We start from the raw sequence: 10,946 nt of genomic DNA, 5'->3' as shown, positions 1-10,946 counted from the left end.
GTTTAATAAGTGCGTTGTAAGTATTATTAACACGATTAAAACCAACTAATGCGAATATCAATAATCCCAACACGTAGAACTTGCCCAACATAACTCGCCTTAGAGTGCTTTGGGTGAGTTAGGTTTGCCCCTTCTTTTGGGTGGAAATTTGTTTCAATTATAGCAACCCAAATCTATTAGATTAGCTAACGGGTTGAAATCCAACTCAACTAACCCACTCAATGCGCACCCTAACCCCCTTCCTCTCCCTTTTCCCTCCTCCTCTCCTAACTTTCTACTTTTTTTTTTAAACAAATAATATTATCTATACTAAGGAGTGGAAGAGTGTGCTAAGCAAGGTTCTAAAAAATACTATGCGCTAGTCGGGCGGCGGGTGGGGGTCTAGCATAGACGGCTAGGCGGGCGCCTATGCGGTCTAGGCGGATTTATGTAAATTTATTATATATCTTGTAAATAAGTGTCTATTTACACCTAAAAAAACTATACTTTAATTGTATGGATAATAAAAGAATGATAAAATGCAAAAATAGAAGTAGAAGAATACACAAAGTATATACATAAAAAAAGTTCAATATTTAAAAAACAGTAAGCATATAATCATAATGAGGATGATTCTTGGATGATAGACTAAATTCTTCTTGTTCATGATCCTTGCATTGGATTGGATATAGACTAAATTATTTAACCTTATTGTATCTAGTTTATTTCTTTCCTTTATATGTATCCCCTCAAAAGTGCTCTAATTCGTTTCACTATTGGATGAACTTGTAGTAAATCCATCATTTGCAAATTAGGTACACCATTTCCATAAGTATACCACCATGAAACCAAAAAAGAAAAAAACACACAATTAATAAAAAAAATTAAAAAATAAAAACCGCCTAGGAGCCAGCTAGGACCGCCTAGGCAGTTACCTAGCTCCAGACCGATTTTTTGAAACGATTTGCCCTAAATCGCGGGAGGGCTAACTACACTTGGCACATTTCATATTTTGAATATTTTTAATAGAAGCCACAAGATTTTAATTTTCTCATATTTCTAGGTTTTGAAATTGTATCCATTTACACATTTTATCTAATAAATTATTTAAATGTTCATTAAAGTGATAACATGGTAATCATGTAGCTCGTAACTCGATTGACATGTAAGCTATATTTGCACTATATAGCCTAAAAATCTCATCAATTTAATGAATAAATATACAAAAAATGCAAATTGATATAATTTCAAAATTTTAGGAGACATCGTGAGAAAATTGATGCTTCCTTACTCAATTTAAAAATCATCTCAAAGTGTAAAATGTCGTTGGCCGATTAATTTACAAGAATTAATTCTAGTTAATTCAGTACATAAAGGGGGCGTTTGTTTCACCTCTTTAGGAGAGACTGGACTGGACTGGACTACAGTCCCATGTTTGATAGGTGCTGGGACTAAGTTAAGTGGGACTAAAGGGGACTCGTGTGGACTAAAGGCCTCCTTAAAGGTTCTTAGCGAGGCACTCCCCAAACCATGGGACTTGCTAAGACCTGCTTCTTCCTCCTCCCTGCGAGCCCCTCTGTGAGTTATTGGCTTCTTCCTTTGCTCTTATGTTTTCACAAACGCCGAGAGCCACCATCATTCCCCCTCGCCAATTCCCCCTTCCCCTCTTCCTCTCTCCTCGCTTTCTTCTCTTTCTGCTCCGCCAAGATCCGAGCTCGACTCGAACTCGACCGCGTTTCAATTCGAACCTCCGAGATCATGCGGTGCAAAATCCATTGCAGGAAGGAGCTGCGATCACGGTTTTGGATATGATGGTTTCAGTGTGAGTCTGCGACTCTGTGTGGGTGTGGAGGAATTGTCGTTGCTTTTGTAGACTTGGAGGTCTCTCAGTCTCATCGGTTAATCTTGTTATTCTTAATTGTTTTTGGCAGTTAATAAAAAAAAAAGAGGAAAGGGAAGGAGAGTGTGGGACGGAGAGAACGAGGAAGAAAAGGATGGAGGCTTCCACAAAGAGAGGGAGAGTATTATTAGAAAAAAAAGAAAAGATAGAATTAATTAATATAATATTATTAGATATGAATTAAAAAATATAAAATATTATAGTTTGTTATTATCCTTCTTTTTAGTCCGACATTGCATCAAACGGTTTACTAAGTTAGTCCAGCTTAATCTAATCTAAATCAGTCAGCTTAGTCCTACAGCTAATCCAGTGCGAGATCCGGTTCAACAAACGCTCCCAAATAGTCCAAGTTAAGAACTGCGTGGCGGCGTGGCCTACTAACCGACTCACCGAGGATTGCCTCCAGATTCCTTCCCTCCCTCCGGTCCGACCCCTTCTCTCTAGTTCCGGAACCATGAGAGAAATCGTCACTCTCCAAGTTGGAAGCTTTGCAAATTTCGTGGGCTCCCATTTCTGGAACTTCCAGGTACTTGTACAGCTTTACTCAAAAACCCATTAACTGTTTCTTTCTGCAAATTTCTTAGCATATTCATATATGTTTGAAGGATGAACTACTTGGGTTGGCGGAGGACCCTAACTCCGACCCGGTATTCAAGAATCAGTCTTTGAACATGGACGTGCTCTACCGCTCTGGTGAGACGCACCAGGTTTGCAGATTTTGTAGTTTTTCAATTTATACAATTTAGACAGTTTAAATCAATTGTTGTGCTTATGGTTCACTTTCTTTACGAGACTGGTGAATTTTGACATGAACAGGGCACTGTGACTTACACTCCCCGCCTCGTTTCGGTTGATCTTCAAGGTACTTTTAAAACTTCAATTGGGTTTGTGTATTTGGTGGCCTAGGAGCTCGTTTGGAGTGCTTTTGAAAAGATTGAAAGCTCTTTTGGTAAAAATGTTTTCGAAACCAATCCTTAGTAAAAAAGCAAGTGAATCCTGGAAAAAGCACTTAAAGTGCTTTCGGAACCAAAAGCATTTTCTCTATAAGCGCTTTAGTCACTTCCAAACGAGCCCTAGAATGTATGGAAGTCGTAAATTTTCACTCTTTTTGCCTGTTGCAGGTTCCCTCGGGTCTATGAGTACACGTGGCACGTTGTACGATGAGAGTTCATCTGCATCATCAAACATTTACACATGGTCAGACCCTTTTTTTATTGGGGCTTTAAAAAATTGTGAATTTGAATGTGTTACCATATATGCTCTCTTTATTGTTGTATATATGAATTTATTATCCCCTGGACCAATGTGTAGGGGTGGTAATGTTACTACTCAAGTCGCCGAGCCTCATAAAAAGAATTTGTTCTTACAAAGTTTGTATGAGGAAGAGCAGGTGAATCTTTTGACTCTTGGAAATGGTGTCAATGCTGGGGGGAAGAGTTGTCGAGGAGAAATTCATGACAGTGACAAAGTGGAGAGTTTAGAAAATGGGGTCCAGTACTGGACTGACTTTTCAAAAGTTCACTATCATCCCCAGAGTTTATATGAATTGAGTGGATTGTGGGTAGATCCTCAGAAATTTGACAATTACGGGATTGGAAGAGAGTCCTTATCAGCAGGTTTACAGGGAGAAGAGGTTAGTGAGAGGCTTCGCTTTTTCGTAGAAGAGTGCGACCATATTCAGGTATATTTTGTCGTACAAACCATTCTCCTTTACTTTGATCTATTTGCATTTTTCTTGGCTTAGTTGGTTTTGTGGAGGGGTTGAGTTTCGCTCTAAAGCTGTCGGTTAGTGCTAGTTAAGTGAGCTTCTAAGGAGTGTGTGATGCCTACTTTGGTATAGCGGCTACTACACCAACCCCGTTTTCTGTTGTACATGCATATTTCACATATGTAGATACTGAAGTCGGAAGGGCTGACAGTATTCAAAGAGTGAATTTGTTGTCCTTCTAAAATTTTCATTCAAGTTATGGTGTTAAAGATCTTGACATATTTGTGAAATTACTCTCCTTTTTTGGTCTTCATTAATTACTCCACTTAGTGGGATAAGACTTTGTTGTTGTTGTATTAATTATTCATCTGCAATACAAACCATCTTTTGCTGTCAAATATACTCTACGTGTACTTTCTATTGATCATGTATAAATAGTGTCTTTCTAGTTATGGACAATTGTGTTCACTGTCCAAACTACATAAGCTGTGTTTACATGGACAATTGTTTAGAGACTGAACGCCGCACAGGCTAATACTGACTTTGGTAAGTATATCTTTGTTAGCCTTCTGAACATCTAGGGTAGAAGTAGTATCCAGTATTTTCAGTTTCAAATGAATTTTCAGCGCTCCTTTTTTGCATAAGCCTCTTAATGTTGGTGTTCAACATGAATTTTTTAATGAATAAACTTGAGTCTTTGTGTTTTGGCAGGGTTTTCAATTCATCGTTGATGACTCAGGAGGTTTCTCTCCTCTAGCTGTGGATGTTCTGGAGAGTATTGCAGATGAATACACAAATGCTCCAGTGTTGCTCTATGCTGTGCGTGGTCCTGGTTCTTCCATGGACCCCAGAAGCCAGAAGCAGAGAGTTAGTAGGAAGCTTCACGATGCAGTTTCATTTTCAAAGCTATCATCCTTATGCAAATTGATTGTTCCAGTCGGGTTACCCTCATTGAGTACAAGTAAGAAATCTTGCACTTCTTGAATGCATTATTCATTCAATTGATTTTCAAGTCTCTTCAGATTCATTTTACATGTTGGTCCAACATTGTGATTTTAGAGCCTTTGTCCCCTTGGATATCTGGTGTCATCCTATTTGTCAGGAACTCTGCTTAGGTTGTTAAATGGCCCACCAAAAGGAGTATTGGCATAATTGATATGGAGGCTAGGTCTAAAAGCTTCATTTGAACCAATGGTTTGCTGTTCAGTTTCTACGAGAGTGTAGATACTCTCTTGGTTTCTCTGTTTCGAATAAGTTACACTTTCTTGTGGAATAATATTCTCTTCACTTGATTTGAAAGGTAAAGCTTCAAGATTTCTCAGCATCAATGATAAAAAGCCTTATCACTGCAGTGCAGCTTATGCTGCTACCCTACATTCTATTAGTCTTCCGTTCCGAATGGAACCACTCGGGCCCACTGCAGACTCATCTTATGCTTCTGGTGCTGTGACTATTAGTGAGGTTGTGCAAATCCTAGCAGGGCAAGCTAGGCAGAATATGGTTGCCATTCTGGATGCTGCAATGCCATCCCCTTCTTTAACTGGTATTTCCTTCAATCGATTTTTGTATCAGACCCTCAGTTGTTAGCAGTGATTTTGGTTAATTATTGTCATTTCCAACAGGGAATTGGGTTGGTTAAAATTTAACAGGGAATTTGCAGCCATTGACACCAGAGATAGCAGAAGATGTCGAGGATTTAGAGTCATTAGAATCCATGATAGTCCATGGGGCCCTAGGATCAGGTACTTTCTAGATCAGTGAAGCACCAGTTTTTCTTTATTATTTTTTCTTTAGTACGTTGAGAATGTTAAACATGCTCATTCAGGATACTTCATACTGTGCACTTTTGGCACATTGTTCAATGATTATATTTTCTGAATATGAAATTTAATGAATGCCTAGTTGCCTTAGTGGCTACTGGCTAAAGCAATGTAACTTTGAGCGTTGGCGTTAAATAGATCTAAAATCTTAAGGTTATAAATTTTTTATTTTTTTTTGTTTGGTCATGACATTTTATTCACTAGAAATCAAATCTGGTGGTATCTGTTAACTGGAACTTGGGAGAGACTTAAAACCATCTATCAGAGGTTACAAGATAACTCAGGAGAGACTTAAATCCATCTATATTTCTTGGCAAAAATATCTCCAAAAATTTCGCTCTTGTGATAACTGCGCTCTTCTTCCATCTTATTCTTGTTATCACGTTCACTGTCATTGATTACACTCTAAAACTGTACTGCATTTCATTGATGTATATGGTATAGCTCATTTGTTACTTTAGAGGAAATGTTAGTTTTGTGCTTGTGGAATTACAAGGCCTTTGATTGAAACGTCGCTTGTGGAATTACAAGGCTTGTGGAATGCTTATTATATTTTAATTCATTGTTTCTGTTCAACAGGAGGTCATCGAGCATCAATTTCTGAAGTTAAGGACACAGTCCATGCTGCCTATGAGCATGGAATAACAAGGCCTATGTTCTGCCATCTGTCAGTGGCTCAATGTCCTCTTCCAATACCTTTGCCTTTTCCTTCAATCTTTGGCAACCTTGTTGGCCAACATGGTGAACTTTTGAGCACGCCAATTGTTGGTTCCCCATCAAGGGGATCACTTGATATCCATTCCATCCCCATGGCAGCTAGGCTACGGTCTAGCAGTGCCGTCTTGCCATTTTTAGAGAATAGATTGGGCAGCCTTCGTAGCTGTGGGATTGCCAGAGGAGCACCTGGGGCGGAGCTAGTTAGAAATTGGGGCTTTGCAAAGGATGAATTGGAAGACATGGGTGAGATGCTGTCTAAAATGATTGCAACACTGGATCTGCGTTCTGAAATGTCCTCTGATTCAGATTAATTTTCCGGTTAGTGTCTCTATGTCTTTCTCTTTCCATTTGTTCTCTGTATATTATACAAGTGAGACAGTAGTTGGTCTCATAGAACCTCGAGTCCAATATGTATGAGTTAAGCTTTCATAGTCTTGTTTTCGGGTCCAATATGCATGGGGAGATTTGTGTGCCTATGTAATTTCTAATCATTTTAGCCAACTTCCCTAGATTGTTGTGGTTGTATATAAACGATGGTCCAATTCAAACGTAGATTCAAAATTTAAAATTATTGAATCAGCTTCGAACAGATGAATATCGAGAAATAGAGATAAAGTTATCATATAAACCAAAATTTTATGGTGATGTATGATGAACATCAAAATTATAATTTAGTTACCGTATTTAAGCCTCTGCTACTGCTAGAGTTAAGCAACAAGTCATAATTCTAGTGTGGTGAATTGGTAATACATTGACCTCCAAATATACCAGATCAGGTGCAAGTGCAACTATTCTATCCAGTAACAAATATAAATTCGTAATTCATATTTATATTCACGTAAAACGACACCGCATCATCATGACATGCGACGTTTCAATCAATCAACTTTCTTAATATAATTTAAATTTCCCCTGGCCAAACAAAAACGCAAAATGAAGTCGACGTATCAACCAATTATTGGACAGCATCGTTTCTTGGAAAGTCCTGCAATCCGAGCCAGTCGACATGGCGGAGTAAAGTAAATAAAAGCGTCTTTGACGACGGCGGCGAATACCAAATCTTATGTGGTAGAAAATTCGGCGTCTCTTCTCGCCTTCCGCATTGTCTTTCCTAGCATTTTGGTGAAATTCCTAACCTGTTCGTTAAGTTGTGTATATATATATATATATATATATATATATATATATATATATATGTCACATGTGACATGTGTGCTGAAACCAACAAACAACTTACATAACATTCTGAGTTTCTCATCAAACTAGATTACTTTACATTCTCTCCGTATATCCATTCCAATTTCTCTTCTTCTTTCTTCAGCCAAAAACAGCTTACATAATTGACTAAGTTTTGAGTCTCTTTGTTTTACTTAATATGTCTCTGGTTTCAGTCGCAGTTGGTGCTCTCAGAACCGTATTTCAAATGCTATTTGATGCCGTTAAATCAGCGCAGGAGGAGAATAAAACGTTCCAACACCTCCTCAGAGACATCAAATCAACACTGGACTCTCTACAACCACTCTCATAAAAAAAATATATAACCTTGAAAGAGGGACTGGAAAATTTCGCAATACAGACAGAGGAGGGAGCAAATCTTGTTCAAAAGTCCACATGCCAACTTTGCTGCACTTTTGAACAAGATTTGCTCCCTCCTCTGTATTGCAAAAATTTCCAGTCCCTCGTACAGGTTATATTGTTTGATGAGGGGTTGTATAGAGTGTAGTGTGGATTTGATGTCTCTGGGCAGGTGTTCGAACATTATATTCTCCTCCTCAACTGATTTTACAGCAACAAACAGCATTTAAAATGCAGCACCCATTTCGACTGAAGCCACATACATTATCTTGAGGAGGGATACAGTCAATTGTTTTCCACTTGATTTTTATACCACTGCCATCATATCAGTGGCTGGATTGGAGGGCAATTATTAAAAATTAGGAGGGTGATTTTGTGCGTTGGTTTGGGACGGATTGGGATGGGTAAGGTGCCTCAGTCAAACAACTTTTTACATCATCAATCAAAATCTCATCATCTATCTTCTCTTGCATAAACAATCACAACTTATTCACATTTCGTTGATATAGATGTAACCAAACATCCTGATTTACCAATCAAAATCCCATTAAAGAGAGTCTATTCAACTTATTCACATTTCGTTGATATAGATGTAATGCCTTTTACATATAAATAATTAACTTTAATTTGTTTGTTGGTTTGAGAAATTTGAACCCTTTTGTCTTCGTTGTTAATTTCGTTGATATAGATGCATGATTGCATATCATTCAATCATTTTTGTTCAAACATGACATCCTTTATCTTAAGCAATTATGTATCAAAAAGAAGAACAAAGATCAAGTAATGAGATACACCAATCTAATTCAATGAGAAGCACTTTGATTTGATTTGCAATTGAACAACCTTAGATTGTTTGTTTGAGTTCAAATTTAGGGGGATTCTGAGTTTTTTTCCGACCAATTTCAGGCATTTTCGACCATTTATTGTTCCGGCAAGGGTGATATTCTTACTCTACACCCTCCAATTAGCTTAGATTGTAAATTAGAGCATCTAAGTTTTAGTTGTCCATTGAATTTTGGTTCAGTTTCTTTTTAGGTCAACACGGGATCCACCCACTTTGGCTCAATTTTCTATTGTAGAAATACTTTCTAAAAAATGCCTGTTACATGTGTGGTTGGAAAGAAATTATGCAGAATTTTAGGAGGGTGTATTCATTGGGAATTTGAAATATTTTAATAGATTTATAAATTCATGGATTTTTATAGAGTAATTGATTTGTAAAGATTCCATGTTTTCCCTCAAAATTTCTTGAGGAGATGTGAGATTTGTAGATGCTTAAATATACACTACAAAATCTCTCTAATTCCCTCTAGTTTCTCAACTTTTTCAAATTCTTTAAAATCAAATTCTAATTGAATACACTTGGATGTTATAAACTTTTTTAAAATTCTAATTGAATACACCCAGATTTATAAGGATTTTAATAAACTATCTTAAAATCCTGATTGAATACACATTGATTTTCAGATAATCACTTAAATTCCTGATTAAATACCCTTAAATTTATTAAAAGAATTAAAATTCTTCAAAATTCAAATTGAATACACTCCCTTTAATTGGGTTTAAAAAGGTTGCTTAGTCCATGGTTGATTCTAATTGGTATACATCCCTTGGATGGTTGCCTTGGCCTTTTAGCCTTTGTACTTTTTGATCGGGGCTTTGCCCTCCTTTGGTTAATATATTTATCTAATTACAGAAAAAAAAAAAAAATCTATGAATGATTACCAAGAAGACAGTCATATATTTTCAATCTGATAGTATTTCATTACCTGATGCAAAACTTTTCCTCTGCCAGTTTATCAATTTGAAATTCCAGGTTATTTGTGGTTTGTGAATTGACAGGTATATATTGAGAAATTCTTTATTTTGAGTATGTTCCTACCTGAATAAGCTTTTAATTAGTTATGAAAGGTCATATATTTTTTGGGTGTTCATAATTTATGACACACACTCCGTTTCTTTTGAGTTGGAATTGAATATTCTGCAAAATTTCATCAATTTCATCAATTGGGTTGTTCGTCTTTTCTGATTTCGAGAATTGTGTTATTCTTCTTTTGTGATTTCTGGGTCTTCTTCTGGTTGTACGGTTTCATGGTTTTTTTTTCCCTATACTCAAATTGTTTCGTTTGACAGGAATCCATAAAAAAAAAAAAAATGTTTGAATCTGATTACACACCTCATTATGGTTTAATTTGAATATCTGCATATTTGATTTTGACATTGTTTAATTAGGATATTTTTAATTTGAGTTTTTGAGTAGGAGGTTCATTGATTGTCTATTATGGGAGGAAATGTAGATTGAAGGTGTCTGCTCTGTTTGGTTCCTGAGAAACTGAAATGATAGGAAAAAGAAAATGTTTGATCTGTTGATTTCTCTGATCTCTTCGTTTGGTTTTTTATTTTTCCATCATAGAGCATTTCAGAGAAGAGCCGTTGGAGAGGGGTGTGTTTGAACTTGGTATGTCTCTCTAATCTCTGTTATTGAGGAAGAAATTGGATATATTGTTCTACTTTTTGATTTGTTACAAGTCATTTGATTGTCACTGAATGTGGTCATATTATTTTCCACTTTTGAATCCTGCATTGATCACAGAGGTACACCTGAGCACCCTGCTCGGACTTGCACTTTGGAGTACCAAGAAGGGGCTATTTGCGTAAGTAACCATCTAGAGTTCTACATATACCCGTTAAAACATTCGATTATTTTTTTAGCTTTCCTTGTATAGTATTAAGCACTGCGGATGCATTACGATTAATTAGTTGATTACACCAAAGTGTATGGACTAATCTCTTGATTCAAGTATCATTATGAACACTTAATAAAGAAGTATGTAACGTTAACAGGTAAAAATATTTCCAAAGAAATTGTTTACTGGGATTGCTGATATCCTGATGTATAGTGAGTGATGATGATCATGATAATTATGTGAAGTTTTCTTGCCTAAAGGTGATGCCTTACATGTACTCATGTATTTTTATACTTGCCTATGCAAAATTAAGGAATTCATATTTATACATAGATAGTGTCTTGCTCGAAGGTGATGCTGATTCGATGATTCTAGTGTGACAATGACATTATGTTGCATTTTTTTATCACAAACTTATGAATTCACAGAAAAAAAATAATGTTATGCAGGTTTTAACATGTTGAACCTTATGAATATTGAGAAGCTCCATGGTAACAATTTCTGAAAAATCTCAAGTTTTAAAATTTTCAAAATTGAGGTTGAAAAACAATTGGAAAGAC

At 36.5% G+C, this 10,946-nt stretch overlaps 1 protein-coding gene and 1 long non-coding RNA gene across 2 annotated transcripts; both read left to right on the top strand.

Annotated features, from left to right (window-relative positions):
- Nucleotides 1-2,171: 2,171 nt before the first annotated feature.
- On the top strand, nt 2,172-6,695 carry LOC126604598 (uncharacterized). Its single transcript, XM_050271888.1, has 9 exons — nt 2,172-2,405; nt 2,485-2,586; nt 2,696-2,741; nt 3,001-3,076; nt 3,191-3,560; nt 4,299-4,548; nt 4,888-5,130; nt 5,237-5,329; nt 5,987-6,695. The coding sequence occupies exons 1-9, from the start codon at nt 2,334-2,336 to the stop codon at nt 6,433-6,435; spliced, it is 1,701 nt and encodes a 566-aa protein (XP_050127845.1). The 5' UTR covers nt 2,172-2,333; the 3' UTR covers nt 6,436-6,695.
- Nucleotides 6,696-7,322: 627 nt separating this feature from the next.
- Nucleotides 7,323-10,645, top strand: LOC126604599 (uncharacterized). Its single transcript, XR_007616691.1, has 2 exons — nt 7,323-10,157; nt 10,293-10,645. It is a non-coding gene; the product is annotated as an uncharacterized LOC126604599 (long non-coding RNA).
- Nucleotides 10,646-10,946: the final 301 nt, after the last annotated feature.

This window comes from Malus sylvestris, chromosome 15, assembly GCF_916048215.2.
Source record: "Malus sylvestris chromosome 15, drMalSylv7.2, whole genome shotgun sequence".
Taxonomy (NCBI): Eukaryota; Viridiplantae; Streptophyta; class Magnoliopsida; order Rosales; family Rosaceae; genus Malus; species Malus sylvestris.
Note: the sequence above shows the minus strand (reverse complement) of the source record. Positions and strands in the feature narration are given on the sequence as shown.